Here is a 21,516-nt window from a genome sequence, read left to right as displayed (position 1 = left end):
ACAATAAATCCAAAGCTGTAAAAGGATTTTGTAAATTATCCTTTTTGATATTGGTCATGGTACCTCATATGGTCCCTTGAGGCACAAATTAGAAGTCAGTATACACAGATAATGGGCCTACAAAAATGGGGGTGGGGGGAATTAATCATTGGGGAATCCCTCTCCCATGTTCCTCTCCAAGAAGCTCCTAGGGCTTGAGAAGGACAATCTCCCCATTCCTTTTCTCATTAAGTGACATTCAGCTGCTCACAGCATTCCTTGCTTCATGGATCAAGCTCAGTCCTTTTGGGGAAGGGTGTTCTTTTTCTGCATACCTGAAACATACAAGATACGTACCTCCATGTATGTATCAAACTCTTACTGTGTGTCTTCCTGATAGGCACACAGTCACCGAGTTTAGGAGTGACCTTGTTGAGCCATACTGTAATTAAATCCTGTATTTGAGTGATAGTGATCTCTAGTATGGCTCATGAAAATGAATTTAATAAAATGGTAATTTAAGCTCAGTTTGGTGTCTCATCACCTGTGCTTCCAGATCTAGGATATTGTATTGGTATCATTATGTAGACCAGTGTTGCTACACACAAAACATTTCTAGTGTCAAAGCTAACTGAGGCCTTTCTTTGCTCAGGCTTGATGGATGAATTTAATAGATGGCTATCCAAAGACAGAAATGTCCTTCCAGGACACCTGCTTCGGTTCATGACTCACCTCATCTTATTTTTCCGCACATTGGGACTACAAGCCAAAGTAAGTTTATCTTGTATTGTCGAAGGCTTTCACGGCCGGAGAACGATGGTTGTTGTGGGTTTTCCGGGCTGTATTGCCGTGGTCTTGGCATTGTAGTTCCTGACGTTTCGCCAGCAGCTGTGGCTGGCATCTTCAGAGGTGTAGCACCAAAAGACAGAGATCTCTCAGTGTCACAGTGCCACTCAAACAGGGCACAGTATCTTATTCCAGGACACCAAAATACTGGACAACACTTCCAACTACTTTGTCAGACTGCACAGGGAAGCCATTGAAATTCACAAGCATAAGCAAAACTTCAACAGGAAAGAAGAAACCTTAAGAATGAACAGAGCATGATTTCCAGTTCTGAAAAACACCAGGCTAACAAAACACTCTATCCCCGACAATAGCCCTGCAGAGAAGATTAGCACATCAAGCACCAATCCGTATGCAAAAGAACCTCCTCAGGATACAGTGAAGCCTCCCGCCATTAGCATTCCACACCCTGGGAAACTCTTACAGGATGACTCAGCTCAACCCCACCCCTCCTGAGTAGATACAAATGACCTACATCTTTTCCACACTGTGACACTGAGAGATCTCTGTCTTTTGGTGCTACACCTCTGAAGATGCCAGCCACAGCTGCTGGCGAAACGTCAGGAACTACAATGCCAAGACCACGGCAATACAGCCCAGAAAACCCACAACAACCATAAGTTTATCTTGTCAATGTTTGTGATCGTTTTTGTTCAAAACCTGTCATTGGGAGTTGTAGGGATCCAGTGCATATATAAAGTCTCTTGATAATGTTTATTTAGAGATATTAAAATTATGTTAGATTTGAAAATCCTGACCAACAATTCAGTATTTATAGCAATGTATTTACATATTTTTAACTATATACACTTAAAAAACAGCTTTCTCTTAAAACCAAAATGCACATACACAGGAAGAGAGATCATGGCAAGGGCAGACTGGCCCCTTAAATTACTTGGAAAGGTCTTGGTAGGATGCTGCCTTGGAGGGTTGCCAACAGCCAGGAGCAAAGAGAGCCAAGCCAAGCCCTGGCAGCTCTGCTTAGTACTGCAGGAGTTGCTCACCCTGGCTTGCTTCAGGGCCATACCTAGATAATGGAGTTGATAAGTTCGTGGCAGAACCACTAACTTAAAGTGAAGGCAAACCAAGTTCTGTCACTCTAGTCTACCTTTCACTCACACCCCCAGCATTCTCCCCATTACCTTAGCTACTAGAACCTCTTAGCAAACTACTTCATCCTCATTTGGCACACTTAGAATAGGAGTTGGAGGAAGAAACTTGATACACAACAGTTAATAAAGGAAAAGGCAAGTTTTCAGTAGAATCTTAGTTATCCCCCTGAAATGAGGAATGCCATCATAACATATCTTGTTGCCAAGATTGCATGTAAAGCTATTATTTCCAAACTAAAGAAGTTAATATGGAATGTTTCATAACCAGAGATTTCATTAAATTAATTTTTGACCTTTTAAGAAATGGCTAGCATTGTGATGCAAGCATGAACAATGTCCTTTGTACTTGGTTGTAAAGAAAAGTCACAGTGAACAGTTTCATATTGTATAGAAAAACAGCAAACGGCAGAGATAATCTTGGATGCTTCTCTTAGCATATTTTATTAAACCCAGTATCTGCTTTTTCCATTAAGGAAGAAGTTTCCGTTGATGTTTTGAAAACCTACATTCAGGTAAGTCTCTTGATACTTACATGGTTCCATTTTATTAGATACCACTCTCCCCAATGGGAACCTAAAACAGTTTACACATCATTCTTCCTCCCTCCATTTTATCATTGCAACAGCCACCCTATGAAGTGGGCAAGGCTGAATGACTGATCTACGGTAACCCAGCGAGCTTCCATGGCAAAGTGGGGATTTGCGTTTCTCCAGTCCCCGCCTGACGCTCTGTCCACTTTACCACACTGGTTCTCGGAATGTGCTTAGAACAGTTTTTTCTTCTCTGAATAGAAATGTAGTCATAAATGAGCTGGCAATAAACTATTAGCTGAAGATGGCTACCTATGTTTACTACATTTTAGAATGAGGGTGATATTTTCTGAAAAGCAGTTGAATAGACTTGTTTTATAAGTTCAGTGTATCATAAAATATTGTAGAATGCAAAATAGCAATATCATATTTCAAAAACATGCAGGTTCTGTCATGTATGAAACATGGAACGAATGGGTTGTGTGATGAAAGACTATTTATTATATGCTTGTTAAACATTTTTATGCTTCAGCGGTTAATATGTGAGAAGCACACAGATCTTATAGCATATTATGTCAGCCACTTACCGCAAGATGTAGGTATTGTTCAGTATGCTGTATTCTTGGAAGATGTCACTGAAACTGAGCAACGCCACCACTGCCTCAAGCTAGCAAAGGAAGCAGGTAAGAAATATTTTAAATAATATATTGAGGAGTAACATTCTGTTTTCTTAGGTAACACTTAATGCCAGTATTCTTAACATTCATTATTCTTAACATTCATTATTCTTAAATAACTGCATCTCAGTGAAAATGTTGTGGCTAAAATCAAAACCAATCCATGCATAAGAAGAAGGGGCACTTTTGTACACGTGTGAGTGTGATGTATGACTTTCCTTTCCCATTGATACCTTCTGTTCCACAATCCAGTTTCCAAAGGCTCTCACCTATTAGGGAAGGAGCAGTGTAATGGATTTGGCGGGGGGGCGCTAAAAAAATCCACAGGATTTTCATGATGTCCCCCAATTTCCCACCTGCTTTACAGCCCCAGAGTTGCTTGTAAAAAATAAAATTTGGTCCAAGGAAATAGAGTCTGGGGCTGAATATAAGCCTATCCAAGCCTGGATTTATAACAGGTAAACATGATGGTTTGCTTTTTAAAGTGAACAGATAAAAACTTTATTTTTAAAAATCCACAACTGAGGTAAGTATTAGCACTTCATCAAGAGCTGTTGGATGTTTGGTGTCAGACAGTGTTCCTAAGGAGAAATTTCTCACTACCATTTTTATAACATAAAGCTGGGGGGTGGGGGTGGGGGGTGCGTGCGTGCGTCTCTCTCTCTCTCTCTCTCTCTCTCTCTCTCTCTCTCTCTCTCTCTCTCTCTTTGAATGTTTATTGGAAAAATGTAAAAACTGGAATTTATAATTTTCAACTGTGTGAACCGTTAGATGTATTTTAAATTTGTATGCAAATTGTAATCTGCCCTGAGCCTGCTGGCGTGGGGAGGGTGGAATATAAATCTAATAAATTAAATTAAATACAGCACTCTGTTGCAATGAAGTTCCTTGCTAAGCCCAGCAAAACCGGTAATCTCTAAATTACTCTGACAGGAGAAGTTATCCAAAGATATATCTCCTCAGTCCTTAATTCACATCCCAGTTAACCAAACCCTTCTCTCACTCACAGCTTCCAACCTCTTAACTCTCAAAACCTAACTGTCGATACCTCAGTTCTGACTAACTTAACCTTCTCCTGTCAGACCATAACTTCTCTTACAGCTCCTGCTGGCTGGTTCGGAGCACTGCTGGGGCCTGGGTCACTGGGATGCATTTCGGTGCTCTGCCTGTCACAAATAGGAAGGAAAAAATGGGAATAGGGGAAAGGAATGTGATGGGAGAGGGGTATTCTGTGAGGAAGCCTCCAGTTGTAGTCCTGTGGATGCAAGTCATGATTTTGAAGTGTTGTATTTAATGCACAGTTTTAACCTGATGTTGGATTTACATTGGACTCTCTTCTGTTAACACTTAGAAATGGAATTTAATTTGTAAAATCGGCTATTTACTTCTGCAAAAGTTCTGCTGGGGAACCTTCTGTATCAATATTCTTTAAAACCCTCTGGTCTTGATAAATACCCTTGATACCTTCCAAGTTCTGTAATCTGTATTTGAGCACATTTGTTTTTCCTAGAAGTCCTTGATATTTCTGCATAATTGACAATATACATTTTGCTTTTAAATGCAGGTTTGGAAGTTGCAACCATTACAAAAACCGTTGTAGAAAATATTCGCAAAAAAGATGCGAGTGAGTTCACTCACCATGATCTTGCAATTGATACAGGCACCACCAAGGTGAGCAGTGCTAGTATATTCTGCCTGTAATGCAGATGCTACTGGATGTAAAATGCAGCACAAGATTTCTTCCCTGTAATTCCTGTTTTTTGTTTTTCCAGATATAGATGTCTGGGAGGCGGGGGGAGTGTTGTAGCACAGTTGCAGAAGAGAGACATCCTTTTTCCTTTTAAATTAAATCTAAACTGTAATTTAGTGGGGGCCTAAATGCTGCTCATAAAATTGGTATGAAATAAACCTGCTTTCATGCCAGAGTAGCAGCAAAATACCTTAACAGTGGAGTTGTGGTTAGGATCAGAATTCTACTAATAACAAGCATCCATTCGTATAGTGAAATTTTAAAGTGTATATTAACAAAGGGTGTGTGCATATTGTCTTCACTTTCAGTTTCCTCCAGTTGGCCTTTGTTTTTATTTGGCAGTACTACACAGATTGGAGATCCAGCGTCTTCCATCAGTGTAAATGTATATGTGTTGGAATGTAAATATATGCGCTGGAATGACCCAGGAAAGCACTAGACCATCCAGCTGATTTATGTTCTTTTAATGAGCAATAACAGATGGTTGGGGAAGAGAGAGAGACTTCCTACATCAGTGTGTTTCAGTGAGAGTGTCATCACACCCCTTATGTAGCTTTCTACAGAAAAAAAAACTGAAAAGAGTATCTGATGTATTTCTGTCATTTCCCATGAAAAGCAGTTTTGAAGGTTTACATCCGATGGACAATCTCTGCTGACAAAAGGGATTTCTGTCAGCAAAATAGGACTACCATGCCCCCTATCTTGCTGTAGCCCGAAATACTGCTCTTAGGGACAGGGAACCTCCCAGGAAAGGGGGGCAGGCGTGAATTGGAGGTCTGCTGTGGGAGGGGAAAATTGGTAAAAATCCATCAGCCAACTCTGTACACCTGACAGATACAGCTAAAACACTTGTTCTGTCCCTGATCTCTCTCCCCTCTCCCCCAGTTTTTTTTGGGGGGGGGATGTGATGACTTTCCAGGGCCCCCACATGGGGTGGAAGGGTACCCTTTACTGAGTCCAAAGGGGCCTGGTCCAGGCTGCGGTCCCTATTGCGTGTGTGTTTATGCCATCAAGTCGTAATTGGCTTATGGCAACCCCTGCAAGGGGCTTTCAAGGCAAGTGAGAAGCAGAAGTGGTTTGTCAGTCCCTTCCTCTGCAGAGTCTTCCTTGGTGATTGCACATCCAAGTACCAACCTTGCTTAGCTTCCAAGAACAGGCTATACCATGCTGCCTTCCCTCCTGCAATCCCTATTACCATGAGGAAAAAATTGAGGATAAACTGTAGATCATGCCTGAAGATATTTGTGGAAACTTATTTCCTTGTGTCTGTTGTCCGGATCTTATTTAAAGCACAAGCAATTAAACATGAAACACTATACAATGCAGAAGTTGCCTAGTAGGAGCATACTTACAGCAGCAGACTGTACACAGTAGTATAGTGTGTATTCCCTGACCCTTTACTAGGCATCTTTCTGAACCATTTCCTTATGGTACAGCCCTCCTACCTGCATTAAAAGAAGCCAAACAAACCTCCTGAATAATTCATTTTTGCACAATTTGCAGAAAGCCAGGAAAGTGGGAGCTTTCCTGACCTTTTCAGGTAGGCCGTTCCATAAAGTGGAGGCCATTACAGAGAATGTGCTTATACAGTGTTGATTTTACCCATTTGTAGGGTGGTACCTGCAAAAGGCCTGGTTTGGATGGACGAAGCTGCCATGGTGGAGCATAGGAGAGGCGGTAACATAGATATGAGGGACCAAGGCCATGAAAGGCCTTGCGAGATGTGCTGGTGCCACTAAGTAGTAGCATTAGATCAGCATTCTCAAGCAATGTGGAGAGCTTCTGGGCCTCTTTGGTCTATCATGTCAAGAACTACCAATCCCAGAGTTCTTCTGGGAGGGAGATACCAGATAGGAAAGGCAAAGCAAAGTACCATAGGACTGTGGGAGAAAATGCTGCTGCTGCTTCTGGTAGGATTTGCAGGCCCAAAATATATGTGAGCAAGTGTCTAATTCACTCACGGTCACAAGTGCACATGCTCCATGCTGCCATGTTTGGTGTTGGCTATAAATACAAATCAAGCAGCCAGAAGTATAAAGAGGTAAAGGGGGACAAAAAGAAGCTAAAGGACACCACTCTGTCATCCAGTTTTTCAAATCAAACAAGGCCTTTCAGCTGTCAGGCAACAACACCGTAACTAGGGAAGCAGATGAAAAAATCAAGATGAAAATTATTTCAATATAGAGACTCAGTCTGTGGCAACTAGTTTTCAGTGAAATGTGCATAGCCCTATGAATCCTTTGCACACTGTCAATGACTGTGGAAGAAGCTGAAAGAAGTTTCGACAAACTAGCATTCATCAAAAACTGCCAGTGTTCTACAATGGAGCAAGAACAATTAAGCCACCTAGCCATCTTGTCGATTGAGTGTGAACTTGCAAGCGAAATTGACTTTGGGTGGCTAGTTCATGATTTTGCAATGAAAAAGGCCAGAACAATAAAGCATCTATTGGCCTTATCTTTGCAGCCATGCTGGTCCATTAGATTTTTTTTTTAATTATTGACAGGATAAATCCCTTTTAAGAGACCAAAAGTAGCAAAAAGGACATATTTTGGAAACATAATGTGGAACAGTAATTTCATAACTAAAACTTTTTAATGGTTCGTGAGATTGTATGTATGGAATGAGGGATTGTAGGGCTGCCAATCTCCAGGTGTGGCCTGAAGATCTTCTGGAATTACAACTGATCTCCAGACAACAGAGATAATTTCCCCTAGAGAAGAAGACTGCTTTGAAGGGTGGACTCCGTATACACCACTGAGATCCCTCCTCAAACCCCTCAATACTCAGGCTCCAATCCCAAATATCTAGGAATTTCTTAACATGAAGTTGGCAACCTTAGGTGCTAGTGTGGGAGTGTTGCTTTACAAGTTTGTTCTGGGTCCCCCCCCCACCCACCCCCCGCCCCAAATAATGTTTGGGCACTGTGACTGTCTTCAAGTTACATACTCCATAATTTTCCAAAACCAGAATATAGAATAAGGAACTTCCCTCCTGTTTTCACTATAACTGAACTCCTTAAAATCATGCAGAAATGTTGATGCAGAGGAAGAACAACTCTACGCCTCCCTCCTTTTTGCAGACTCTTTTCAGGAGATAACCAATAAAGTTGCTAAATTTTGCCTTCGGGCATGTGGGACATACAAGCGGCTGACTGAGCCTCAATAACTTTATTTCTTTGTTGGAGGAAGGTATTATGTCTCTCCCCCCCCCCCAATCTGTGTTCATATTGTCCGGATATGAGTACAAATGTATCATTAAGTTCTATGGATATGACCCAAAGAGTGGCTTGTTGATGTCGAAGAATCTTCGCAGGCCCCCTGGATCTTTTCTTTCCTTGGAGGAAAAATACTTGTATTGAAACTTCCTGATATTCAGAGGTGATTGTCATGTGACTTTGGGGGGGGTGGAGAAAGGTCTGCTGTTGGAGCAGTGATACTCACTGCGTGGCTCAGAAGCTACATTTGGCTCTTTGGCTCTTCTGAGCACAGTTCTCTGATGTGGCACCTGCTCCGCATTTCAGGAAAGAGGGCAAAGCCAGTGACGCTTGTGGTTGGCAGGTGGTTCCTGCACTGAAACGGCTGCCAAAGGGATGGGTAAGCTGTGAGCTTCCCTGAAGTGCAGGCCTCATGCCTAGAATGAAAGTAAATGTGTCTCTTTCTGTTGATGCTAATTGCAAATGTGACTGTCCACAAGCCACCGAGTGAGTGACACTGTGTTAGAGAAACACAAATCCAAAGCCCCATTAGACATGCAGTGCTATTCCCAAAGTTCTGTGGATTGTCTCCAGGGTCTTTAGCTTCTGTTGTGTTGTCAAAAACTCACCAGTAAATTTGTTTAACTGTATTGATTTTTCAGGAAGATCGCTTGAAGATTGATGTAATTGACTGGCTGGTATTTGATCCTGCTCAGAGAGCTGAAGCACTTAAGCAAAGCAATGCCATCATGAGGAAGTTCTTGGGTACTGCAGTTTTACTTACCAACTTTTCAATTTTTAATTAAAAAATGGAAAAAGCATTAATCTTGAAAAGAGTCATTTTAGTGATTATGCTTACCTAATGGGATTACTGTTTTCTTAAACGTTGTCTTTAACAGCATCTAAGAAACATGAAGCAGCAAAAGATGTGTTCATAAAAATTCCACAAGACTCTATAGCAGAAATATACAATCAGTGGGAAGAGCAAGGAATGGATAGTCCTCTTCCAGCTGAAGATGACAATGCTATTAGAGAGCATTTGTGTATCAGAGCATACTTGGTAAGATTCAGCTACTAAACTCCAAAAAGAGATTCCTAGAAGTCTCGTCCTCTCAGATCTGCCTCCCAGATGTGTAGACGTAAGATGTGTAGACTACACATTAATAGGGATTAATGAAACTTGTTCTGTTCATACATTTAGATCCTTTATAAAATAAATTTATTATTTGCCTGAAAACTTTTTCTGCATCTGAGCCTTCACTCGCATTAAGCCCTGGTAAGCAGTCAGGCCTCATGTTAAGTTTTTTAATAATTCCTTCACTTTTTTTTATAAGTATATTTGAAATGTCTTCTTTTAAATTTGCTTTAGTTGAGAAGTGAATTTAAATAGTTTTATAGATCATATTTTGATCAAATGTTGAACAGTAAGACACAAATATTTTTTATTGCCTGGGATTTAAAATATTTAAAATAGTTGTTCAGGAATCAAGATGTCTAAGCGCTCCATTGGTAAAAATATCTTTTATATATTACTAAATAATTATCTAGATAAGTATGTGAAAATGACTGAGTATTTCCAATCCAATTTAGGAAGCTCATGAAGCCTTCAATGAGTGGTTTAAACACATGAGCTCAATGCCACAGGCACCTGGCCAACTTTCACAAGCAAGTTTCACTGAGAAAGTGGCTCATGAACTTAAGGAGAAGAAGTATGAGGTAAATAAGCTCTTGAAGTATTTTTTTCTTCCTGCTAATGTTGAAGTACAACTTTTGTCCTATAAACAGCACAGCCCTGAGGGCTGCTGCAGCAGTCGCGGCCACCCACCCACATACTAGCCATGGCACTGGTCAGATCCCTGTCAGTGTTCTGTGGGGGTGAAATAAGGCACAGACTACGCTGTGAGCACACCAGAGTCCACTGCAACCCCAGAAACCTCCACCAGTCAGGCAGTGGCACCTGATATCATTCCTTTGAGTGGCACACACAGGCACAACCAGTCACTACCTGCCAATGCCACTCTCCCCGTCACAGAGTGACAGAGGACGGCACATCATCAACAGAGGAGCGACAGCACAGCCCCCAACAGAGGCATGTGGCCCAAGTAATTTCTCTCATAGACTACAGGGGAAAGGAAGCCATGCAGCAGACAGGACACCCACCTGTAACCTGGCAGGGGTCTGACCAACAGCAAATAGTGCTGGCCATACACACCCATCTCTGCTCCAAGCTATGCACATCCTTCTCCCAAAAAGGGAGAAAAGAAAAAAAGACAAGAGGCTGGGCTCAAACCCTCAGCCCGCACACTCAAGACCAGCAACCTACCTACTGGGCCAAGAAGGCAGACACAAAAGAGGCATGCTATCTGGCATTAGACACTCCCCTGCAGCCAGGATACCACCAGCAGCCATATGGGACCAGGCGTAACACAGCAGCAAGATGCTGAGATTGTATTGCCAGGCCTCTTGTTTCAATCCCATCAGGAGAGACCAGAGGCAGGCAAATGTTTTGGAGTTGACATTTCACCCTCTCAAACTGTGGAAAGGGGAAGCAGGACAGCCCAGCTGACATCCAGACAGCCATCATCATCTCTTGATACACCCCTTCGTGATCCCTCCATGTTGCACCCTTGTGCCCTGCACTGCCAGCCTACGTGGCTTATCATATGCCGGCTGTGTTTGGGGAGAGTGGGAGTCTCAGAGACCTGCCCATCCCTCTCCCCTTAGACCACCCCCAGCCTGCTCCCTGTGCAGACTGCAGCCAGCACTGTGTGTGAGTGGGAAGGGGTGGAGACTGCAGAGGGGTGGCCGTGTGCTGAAGAGGTGAGCTGCCGTGCCTAAAAGCTGATAGTGAATTGCATGTCGTCAGTCTTTAAGGTGCCACTGGATTGTTATATTTTACAGCTAAGCAAAACAAGTGCAGTGGCACCGCAAGGACTGAAAACATCAGTCCCAGCATGAGCCACGGAAGCTGAGCCCAACCCCTCCGATGTGTGGAAAGGAGATCATTCTGGGAGGCACTGTAGGGAAATCACAGAAGGGGTCAGAGAATGGCCAGCTGGGAAAGATCGGGGAACAAAGCTCATCGGCTCAGTAAAAACCACACAAGGGCAGAGTTCATTCCAGACTTTATAGTACAGCTACAGGGAAATAGTAACAAAGTATCCTGTATGGCCCCTGTGCCTTTACAAGTTGCTCCAGCAAGACACTGGGAAATGGGCCGTCCTTATCACAGTATACCTGTGAGGGCGGCGGAAGACCTTCCAGACAACTACTTGAGATAGAATGCTGCAGGAGATGGACTGGAACCAGTGGGATGGCAGCCTCATGGCAGAGCTACAAGATCCTGCAGCCAACCCATACCACACAAGGAACATCAACCTCTCATTTTGATGTAGTGGTTAAGAGCAGCAGGACTCTAATCTGGAGAGCCGGGCTTGATTCCCTGCTCCTCTGCTTGAAGCCAGCTGGGTGATCTTGGGCCATCACAGCTCTTTCAGAGCTCTCTCAGCCCCACCCACCTCACAGGGTGATTGTTATGAGGATAATAATAACACACTTTGTAAACTGCTCTGAGTGGAATTTAAGTTGTTCTGAAATGCTGTATATAAATCTAATGTTATTATTCCTGTTGATTGTCGCCTGCACAGATGCCAAACAGAGGCACACACAATTATGATAAACAGTAAAGTGGTCCTCCTGACCCTTGCAGCTATGTCAGTGGGGCCCCAGTAGTATCTGTGGTTCCCCTCCATGGAGGGAGGGTCCATTTGTTAGGATACCTTCCCCCCCCCCGCCCCCAGCTTGGGCCATAGCCATTCTAGTGACACTTATCCGCTGTGTCGGTTGCACCTTAACTGTATCTACCCCATCTGCTGCTGGATAGAGCTCTGATCGTGCAATACAACAGGTCCCATGGTTGCTTGGCCAGCAGATCCACAGAGCGTAGAGGGGCAGCTGGCAGTCACATACACATCCAATTCCAGTTTTGCCATGTTCTCCACCTGGAGGGAGAAAACACCCTGACAAGGGACTATGTCAACAAACTGGTATGGGGCACTTCTAGGTACACTTTCCTGGGAGTATGCCCCATTGCATGATATGAGGCATACCACTGAGTGCAGCTGTATCGGATTGCCCCATACACACGCACTGCTAGCCTTGGCTGTAGGAGCTTGCATTATCAAGGCAGCACTCAGGGTGTATGCTAGGGGAAGGGGAGGCAGGTGCAGACTCCTGGGCCAGGCCTGTTGGATCCCACACCCTGCTCACCTCTCAGTATGTGGTTGCTCCCTTGGGGGTCTTTTCTGGAGACAGAGTACCAATAAGGGTTCTGAAATGAGACACCTTAGTCACACAGCAAGGAGCATTGCTCCTTCCCTTCAGTGTAAATGCCAAGTACCCCCTCTGTAGTGCTAAGTGCCCTCTTTGTGCATTACTCACCATCAGAGTGAAACGCTGTGTGCTCTCTAAGTGTGCAAGTTGAAGACTTCAGAGATGAAGCCCCATGCCATCCATCATACCATCCTGGTGGCATCCATAGCCCAGAGTGACCTTTGTCATGCTTGGACTGGTTTGCCAGCCCATCAATTCCTGGAAAGAAATGATTTTGCTACAGTGATATATGCCCTAGGAACATCCAGATTTTATTTCTGTAACACTCTGTAGGTGGAAGCCCTTTGGAGACTGCTGCTGGCTCAGACTACAGTGGCTATACTTTCAGCTGGAACCTGTTGTATGTTGCAGCTTTATTAAAAGATATCCAGTAGCTCCAGTTTTGTTTGCAGGCACTATTCGATATGCTAGTTATGATTTTTGAAGCCAAGGTGCTTGAATAAACATCAGTTCCTATAGATCCTGCCCACCTGTTGATACGTCCTTTTCTAAGCGCCCGTGCCATCTGAGAGTGGTTTGAAGGTGGTTTCTTCACTTGCATTACTGTTATGGAATTCTTTCCTGCTTGAGGGAGATCCATAAGGCAAAGTCCGTTCTGTTGCAGGGTGGGAGGGTGGTGTGTGAGGTGTTCTCTTTTCCTAGTGCCACCTTTGCTTCTGGCCTGTGAGCTGCACTTCGGTTTGTTTTATACTGAGGTGTTCATTTTTGTCTTGATTTTATTGTTTCGTACGTCACCTTTGATCCCATGCTGGGAGACAGGCAGCATGGAATGTTTTAAATAATAAATACAAAAGAGATAATCCATGGATGAGAAATGGCTGTTAAACTAGGATAACTGCTGATTTTGTGAGCATTAGTGAATGAAATAGTGAAAAACTAATGTTAATTTTTTAAATAGTTAGACTTCAATAATTGCAATTTTTTTGTTAGAAACATTCTCTAATTCAATTGTAAATTAGTGGATTTAGTTTAATTGAGAATGATTAACAGCAAGTTTAATTGGCAGCTGCAATTAAATGATAGCCAGTTACAACTATTCATTCATGTGCCCTTTGTTTTGCACAATTGTTTAGCCTACTCCCTGCTGAAGCTTGCTTTAGAGAACTAGAGCTTGGGTTCCCATTTCTTATTTAGGCAATTGCATAATGGTAACCATTTAATTTAGTATGTCAGCCGCACAGATTAATAAAGTCTGAGCAACTTGTGCAGTAATTCCCCCTTTGGGCTTGTTTACATGTTATGGGGTGGGGGTGGGGAGGGGATGCAATAAACTATAGTAAGGAAACCAGAGAGTATTGTGCCACTTAGCATTTCTGGATGGGTTCACTTCATCTTTTCTTTTTCAGGCAGATTATGGATTATGGAAAGGTCTCTTGGATGCTCTTACCGCTGATGTGAAAGAAAAAATGTACAATGTTTTACTGTTTGTTGATGGAGGCTGGATGGTTGATGTCAGAGAGGTATAGTATATTCTTATTTCAAGGAGTCATTTAAAAACTACCCAACAGCACTGGTACTTTTTAGCTAACACACAGCTATGCATTTGCTTTGTATTTATGTGCTCTCAGTTGGGATTATCTAATGCTGGTTCCGGTGTAAATTTAGAAAAACCTACAATGGGAATATTTCCTGTACAGAAAACTACATAAAGAGAAGGTTATGGAGAAATAGTATCCTGTTGTTTTTAAAAGCAGCAGTTGTTACCCTTCACTACTTCTCTGAAAGACCAAATTTGAGACCTGTGAATTAGGGTTTGCTTTTGGTAAGCAGGTTAAGTTGGAGTGTGTACAAGGTTATAGCATGACTAGTGCTAAAATGTTAAATGTGTGTGTTTATGTGTATCCCCATGGGTTTTAACGTAATGGAATGCAGTGGAGTATAATTATAAATGAAAAATTAAAGATGGGCATTTTTGCTTAAAACTAATACCACTTTTTTAAATCAAGGATGCTGAAGATGACCCTGAGCGCGCTCATCAAATGATCATGCTGCGAAAACTCTGCTTGCCAATGATGTGCTTCCTCCTTCATACAGTATTGTACAGGACAGGACAGTATCAGGAGGATCTACGGCTGGCTGACTTGATTGCATCAGAGCGGCACAAACTCTACTTGGTAAGTTAATTCAGGAGGTCAGAGATCCCTCTGGGTTTGTATTTGAAATACAAAAACCACTCTACTTCGATAATCTTTGGTTGTTGAGTTGTAGGGATTGCTTAGGGTTAAGGTGCTTAAGTGGGTGATGGCTTTGCAGCTGCAGGCTCAGGCGGTCTTGGAGGAGACTGAAATGGGTCTAGGTATTCAGTCTGGATTCGGGCTTTAATTTGGGATAAAAACAGCCTTTGTTGCCTTGACTGATCTTTTCCGAGAGAGTGACTGGCAAGGCACATCCCTGTTGCTTGTCCTGGACCTTTCCACACCATTTGATACCATCAAGTATGGTATCCTACCGGAGAGGCTGGTCGACTTGGGAGTAGGGGGTACTGCGCTTTGGTTGTTCCACTCTTACTTGAAAGGCAGATTCCAGAAGGTGTTGCTGAGAACCTGTTGCTTGACCCCTGGGGCATTTATGCTGTGGGACCTCACATGCTTCCATCTTATCCCCCACACTGTTTAACGTCTGCCTGAAACCACCAAGAGAGATCATTCAGGGATTTGGAGTGTGGTGCCATCATTATGCAGATGATAGCCAGATCCTTGACAGCTAAGCCAGGTGGGTCTGTGGGAGTCCTGCACTGGTGCCTGGAGAAGGTAAATGAGATGGATGAGGGCCAATAAACAAGTTCAGTCCAGACAGGGCGGAAGTGGTGTTGGTCAATGGAGAAGCTGCTCAGGACTCCTTTGTGGCATGTAGTGCCTTTTAACAGCTTTGGCTGATATGTCAGCTTCAGTGCTCTAATTACACCCAGGTTGGATTACTGTAATGTGGTCTACATGGGGCTGCTTTTGAAAAGGGTCTGGAAACGTCTGCTGGTCCAGAATGTGGCAGGCTACTGTCGGGCTGGGAGCAGGGATCATATCACTCTGGTGTTGAAAGATCTGTGCTGGCTGCCCATTTGTTTCCAGGCGAGATGCATAGCGGTGGTTCTTATCTGACAAGCCCCAAATGGCTCAGGGCCAGGGTACTTTAGGGACTGCTTCCTCCCAGACTGTCCAACTCTCCAGCTAAGATCTGCCTCACAAGCCTGCAGTCTGCGCCCCCCCCCCCCCTTCAGAAGTGAGGCAGTTGCCAGTCAGAGACGGAGCTTCTGCAGCAGTGGCCCCTCATCTGTGAGATGCCTCTCCTTTTGAGGCTTGCCTCTGGCACCCTACATTATTTTCTTTTTGGCACTAGGCCAAAATGTTTTTGTTTTCCCATGCTTTTAATTAAGGGGTTGATCTTTTAAAAAGATTTTATAGTGTGCTTTTAGTCTGAAAATGATTACACTCATTTTAAGATGGTCATTTATTTTTTCTTTTCCTCTGGCTGAGTTTTTCAAAGGCTGGAGTTTAATTTATAACTTTTAATGTTTGTGTTGTTTCTTCCTAAAGCTACCTTTGCCTGGTTCCCCAGGAGAGAGCAGCATTAAAAATCCAAAATAAAAAAAATCTGTACTGTCATGCTTGCTTTGTCTCATTTTTGTAATTTTTTGAGAGCAGGGGACATGGAGAAGGAGTGGAATAATATGGAGGAGGCCGGGACTTGCGGCATATGATGAGTAGACTCCCCATAGTTGTCAGCGTAGCATCCATAAGAAACAAGATTCCTTATGTCTGGTTCACTGAATTTCCTCAGTGAATGCCAGCTTTCCAGGAAGAGAGGCACTAAGAAAGAAGGGCTGGGGTTTAAAAAGCCCTTCTAATAAATTCCGTATAAGTTGACACAATTAGAGCGGTCCCCAAGACCCCAATTCTGGCATTATCATAGGTGAATGTCATTGCTCTTTCCTAATTTCTCATGCAGTAGTTGCCAACAAAGACTGCTTCACCAACAGCAGCCACTTCTAAGATATATCAGCAATTAAGCAGAACTTATCACCATCTCTCTTTCTCTTTCCAGGTATTTACTAAGGATGAACTCCGAAAGCTGCTGCAGAAAATGAGGGAGTCTTCCCTCATGCTTTTGGATCAGGGCTTGGATCCTCTTGGATATGAAATTCAGTCTTAGTTCTACCATTCCTAGTAAAAATAATTTTGAACAGTGGTATGAATGAATGATACTATTTTGAAATGCATTTTGATGCTTTTCAAATGGAAAGCTTGTATTTGAATTTTTGTATATGTAAAATACCAAGCCAGTAAGTGATATTTGTATTTCTCTTAATAAAATTACAGGTCTATGTTTAATATAAAATTATTGTTTGCACTTAAATGTGTAAAATGAATCGCTTCAAATAGAAGTATACAAGCAGGGAACCACAAGGACTTGTGGGGGGCAGTCATTTCATTTCCTCCTATATCCCATTACTCACACTACTTCCTTTCTCTCCTCTTAACATCCTGTCCCCTTTTCCAGCTTCCTTCCCACTGTACCCCCCTCCAGTTTTCAGTTTTATTATATATTTCATTATACCCCACCTATCTCCCCGGTGGGGGATCCAAAGCCGCGTGCATCATCATCCTCTCCTCCATTTTATCTTCACCAACAACCCTATGAGGTGGATTAGGCTGAGACAGAGTGACTGGTCCAAGGCCACTCAGCAAACTTCCTAGGCAGAGTAAGGATTTGAATCTGGTATGTCATAGTATGTCTCTCTAACCACTACATCACACAGGGTGTCAGCTTTCCCTCCTTTGTCTCTGGAAAAAGACTAGTGAAGTTGCAACACTCATGTGGTAGCAAGTTGCTCAGTTGAGCTGTATGATGGCCACTGCCAGCCTAGCCATGTTGCACAAGTTGTATGGCAGCTGCCACTGGCATCATGTAACCACCACATCTGGGTGAATTGTGCAAATTGCATGGTAGCAACTTGCCCAGTGGTTGCTGCTGGACTTGGCCCCAGTGAGTCCTCAGTCATGGGGAGGATTGAGGGGAATGGGTTGGACAGGGAAGCCCAAATAGCTCTGGAAAATGGCCATGTCTCCCCCCCACCACCACACACACACACCTTTTACTGACAGAAACCAAGGTTTAAATGCTAGCAACCCCCACAATGGCCACAGATCTTAAAGGGTATCCATTTCTTAAAGTTACTGCTTCTATTAATAGATTTTTTAAAAACACAATGTTTTGTGTTTGTAGATTTTAGATTTTTCTGCAAACCTCAGGCTTCTTTCAGGTCTGTGGAAGGATCTGTCTTGTCTATTCATACATATAAACACACATGAAGCTGCCTTATACTGTATCAGACCATTGATCTGTCAAGGTCAGTATTATCTACACAGTTCTCGAGAGTTGCAAGTAGAGGTCTTTCACATCACCTACTGCCTGGTCCTTTTAAGTGGCAATGCTGGGTGTTAAACCTGAGATCTTCTGTATGCAAAGCAGAGCAGAGGCTCTTCCCAGATAGGACCACATTGAACATTAGATACATTGATAATGCCTATCAGATTGGACAATTTTCTCTACAGGAAGCTAACTTAGAAATGCTGGAAAAAATATAAGTCAGTGTAAGGGAACAATGCTGCCCCCCACCCCCACGACAGAACCCTGTCCTCTTGCTGCTACCTGGCAATTTTATTTAGATGTGTTTTGTATTAATGAGGACGTGTGGCTGAAGAGCTATATTGCATATTGCTGAAATTCTATTGTGTTTGAAAGCAATATAGTAAAAGCTTTGTTATCCAGCACTCATTGGGAGTGTGTGTGTGTGTGTGTGTGTGTTTCATTTAATATAAATGGCCAGCACCAACTATAATAATAATATAACATTTGATTTATATACTGCCCTTCAGGACAACCTAATGCCCACTCAGAGCGGTTTACAAAGTTTGTTGTTATCCCCACAACAAAGGTAGGTGGGGCTGAGAGAGCTCTAGAGAGCTATGACTAGCCGAAGGTCACCCAGCTGGCTTCAAATGAAGGAGTGGAGAATCAAACCCAGCTCTCCAGATTAGAGTCCCGCGCTCTTAACCACTACACCAAAATGGCTCTCCTCAGACATCACTTGGCATTGTCTCTTTCAGGGTGACTATGTCCAGTTTCTCATTGGTAACAACACATTTTCTGCCCTTTGTTTGTTGATGGTGCATCACTAGCCATATTATGAGGGACTGCACTGTGAGGAGAGAAGGTTTTGCAAGCACCCTGGGCCATTGTCCTTATCTTCCTTTAGGCTGAAGATGTCCTCTTCAACTGCTGAGGCTGCTGCCTCACTAGTCCTACAGTGCTCTGGGGTATCCTAAAGCACACTGAGTGCAGCTGCTCTTGCTGTAAGCCTTGGTGCCTGCCAAAGCCCCACTTCCTCATTTCTCCTTGCTAGGAGTGCCAATGCTGAGCGAGGGAACAGATTGACAACATTGAGTGATGGCCATTCTCCGGTGGTCCTAGGAGTGGGGCAGTCCATACTTTTGGGATATAGCTCCTCCTCCTCCGAAGGCAGGGTCTGTCAGCTGATCTTGATCCCAGAGGAGAGGAACTTGTCCCTGGAATCAACAGTCTTTCTGGCTCTGCCATCCAAGCAGGACGTCTTCAGCAATGATCTGCAGAGCACAGTGATCCCAATGAAGAAGAAACTGCCAGAGATGAGCCGGGCATGATGGCACTCGCTCGCCTGTAATCCCAGTACTCAGGAAGGCCGAGGCCACAGGCAGTGAGGAGCTCACTCGGGAAGGGAAAGGCCCTACTCCCCTCCCATTTTGCTCAGAGCAACAGTGAACATTAGAGCCAGAGGTCCCTAGGTCCCACAGCCACAACCACAAAAACTCCACCGAGGTTCCCCACCTTCAGGCTGGGAGGACCCCCCCCCCAAGGATGACCGGAGGGTGCGGTGTTTGAGTCCATGGTAGCCTGTCATGGAGACCGATATTATCGAGAACTCCCTCAGGCTTGGAAGGAGCAGACTCCAGCAGCAGCAGCAGAGCAGCTCCAATCCTGGCAGGCCCGACTGAACCATGGTAAGACTGATCCAGCGGGAAATGGGGGCCGTGAAAGAAAGGAGGGAGGAGAAAAGAGTAGCAGAAGCCTCAAAGCCAACTTGACCCAAATAAAAGGGAGCCCTCCTTTATTCCCTTTCAGCTGGGATTTATGAGGTGTGCTTTCACTTTCTCCTTTTGGTGGCAAAATTTCTGTTGGTGGGAATGTCAGTAACAGCAGGCCCCAGCTGCCTCCCAGGCCTCAGAGGGCGCAAAGCTGCAGCCTAGTGGTGCCAGACTCACAGGTCTCAGCCCCTTGGCCCCCTCCTGGGCCTCTCAACAGCCAGTGAAATAGAAAAGGCCCAAGGGCCTGGATGGCAGAATGTCACCAAAGGCCAGCCTAGCCACCTCCCAGGCCTCAAAAGAGTGCAAGCCTGTGGCCTAGACTTTCCAAACTACCTCGGCCCCCTCCTGGTCTCTTAACAGGCCAATGAAAGAGAAAAGGTCCAAGAGCCTGGACCTGTCAGGCAAGAATGCCTGAATAATGTCTGCTGGTGGTATGTCAGCAAGGGCAGACCTAGCCACCTTCCAGGCCTCAGAGAGCACAAGCCTGTGCCATACTTCCCCAACTCCCAGGTCTTGGCCTATTCCCAGGCCACTCAACAGACTAGTGGAAGGGAAAAGGTCCACGGTCTGGATCTGTCAGGCAAGGATGCCTGAAGTGAGTTGCTGTAATGTAGTTAAGTGACTGAGCCACAAATCAGCACTAGAGATGGGCACGAACTGAAATATGAACCAAAAGAAACCTGGCCTGCTCTGTAGAACCAGCAGTTGGAAACGAAGTGGAAGGGAAGCTGATGCTGCATTTTGCACAACCCTTTCCAAAGGGCACCTTGCATATTATATGGTTTGGAATTGCAATAGTGTGGAAGGAACCTTTCATTGTATGGTTGCACCTTGTAAGAATTGTTCATGCATCTTGCATTTGCACTTTATGTAAGATTTATTGCATTGTTTACCTTGTACTAGATTGAATTGTAAGTAGAGTTTACATCATACGTTGAAATTGCTAATTTGCACGGTGTACTTTAAATACAATTTAAACTCCCCTCTGTCTGGAGATCAGAGGGCGGGGCCGCTGGCTATATGACCATTTTAAAGAGGTGCAGGAATTCTGTTCCACCACGTTCCTGCTGAAAAAAAAAGCCCTGGACAGAAGAGATAGTACTTCCCTCCTTCTAACCCAATTCAAAGCACAGGAAAGAAAAAAAGAATCTCTCTACTTTGATATATGTAGAGATGTGAGATTACATTTGAGCAAGACTAAACAGTTTTTTACAACTCTGGGACGCTAGTTGTATGCTTTCAGGAGGTCCTCCTTAGGACAGAGGGTGTCCTTTTCTTGGCTAAGTAGGTAAAGCAGAAGGTACATAATTCTGGCATGTCCAGCCAAAGGTATGGAGATGCCGCTAGACATCAGGCGCACTCTCTAAGGGAAGCAGCGACATAGGCAGCCTATAAATCCTTTAGTCATTAGAAACGATTGATAAGGTGGCCACATGGAAATCAGTATCTTCTCTCATCAAGAAATATTGGATAGATAAATTGTCCTCCCCAGAGACAACCTTCATCAGGAAAGTACCACAACATACCCTCTAGGCTTGGAAGCTGAATTACCCATCCTGGGGCACACTGCTCTTGTATGTCCCAAAAGTATGGACTGCCCCCACTCCTAGGACCAGCGGAGAATGGAAGATTTGTATTCACTTACCATGAAGTTTCCTTTCTCAGTGGTCCAGGAGTGGGGCAGTCCTACCCATCTGAGTTTCTTGGGGGGCGGTTTCTAGGATTGGATGAAGAGTTAGGACGATAGTCTTCTTCCCTTTGGATAAATTTTTTATTTATAAAAAAAAATGGGAGTTATTTTTCCCTCTTGGTATCATGATGGGGAGTCAGGGGGGCTTGGGAATGGACTGGCAATTCCAGGGACAAGCCCTTCCCTCCGGGATCAAAATCAGCTGACTGACCCTGCCTTTGAAGAG

The 21,516-nt window shown here is 43.9% G+C and overlaps 1 protein-coding gene across 3 annotated transcripts in view; it reads left to right on the top strand.

Moving 5' to 3' along the window:
• Positions 1 to 18,169, top strand: part of NUP107 (nucleoporin 107) — a 40,293-nt gene extending 22,124 nt beyond the window's left edge. For all 3 annotated transcript variants that reach the window (XM_054988794.1, XM_054988795.1, XM_054988796.1), the window contains 10 exons: positions 632 to 750; positions 2,411 to 2,449; positions 3,000 to 3,150; positions 4,709 to 4,815; positions 8,753 to 8,855; positions 8,990 to 9,150; positions 9,681 to 9,806; positions 13,829 to 13,942; positions 14,429 to 14,596; positions 16,521 to 18,169. In XM_054988794.1, the coding sequence (XP_054844769.1) occupies positions 632 to 750; positions 2,411 to 2,449; positions 3,000 to 3,150; positions 4,709 to 4,815; positions 8,753 to 8,855; positions 8,990 to 9,150; positions 9,681 to 9,806; positions 13,829 to 13,942; positions 14,429 to 14,596; positions 16,521 to 16,628 (1,196 nt within the window). In that variant the 3' untranslated portion in view covers positions 16,629 to 18,169. The remainder of the gene's footprint in view (positions 1 to 631; positions 751 to 2,410; positions 2,450 to 2,999; positions 3,151 to 4,708; positions 4,816 to 8,752; positions 8,856 to 8,989; positions 9,151 to 9,680; positions 9,807 to 13,828; positions 13,943 to 14,428; positions 14,597 to 16,520) is intronic.
• The last annotated feature ends 3,347 nt before the right edge of the window (positions 18,170 to 21,516 follow it).

The sequence above is a fragment of the Eublepharis macularius genome, chromosome 9, assembly GCF_028583425.1.
Source record: "Eublepharis macularius isolate TG4126 chromosome 9, MPM_Emac_v1.0, whole genome shotgun sequence".
NCBI classification, from domain to species: Eukaryota; Metazoa; Chordata; class Lepidosauria; order Squamata; family Eublepharidae; genus Eublepharis; species Eublepharis macularius.
The sequence above is the reverse complement of the archived record's forward strand: the minus strand, read 5'-3'. Positions and strand labels throughout refer to the sequence as shown.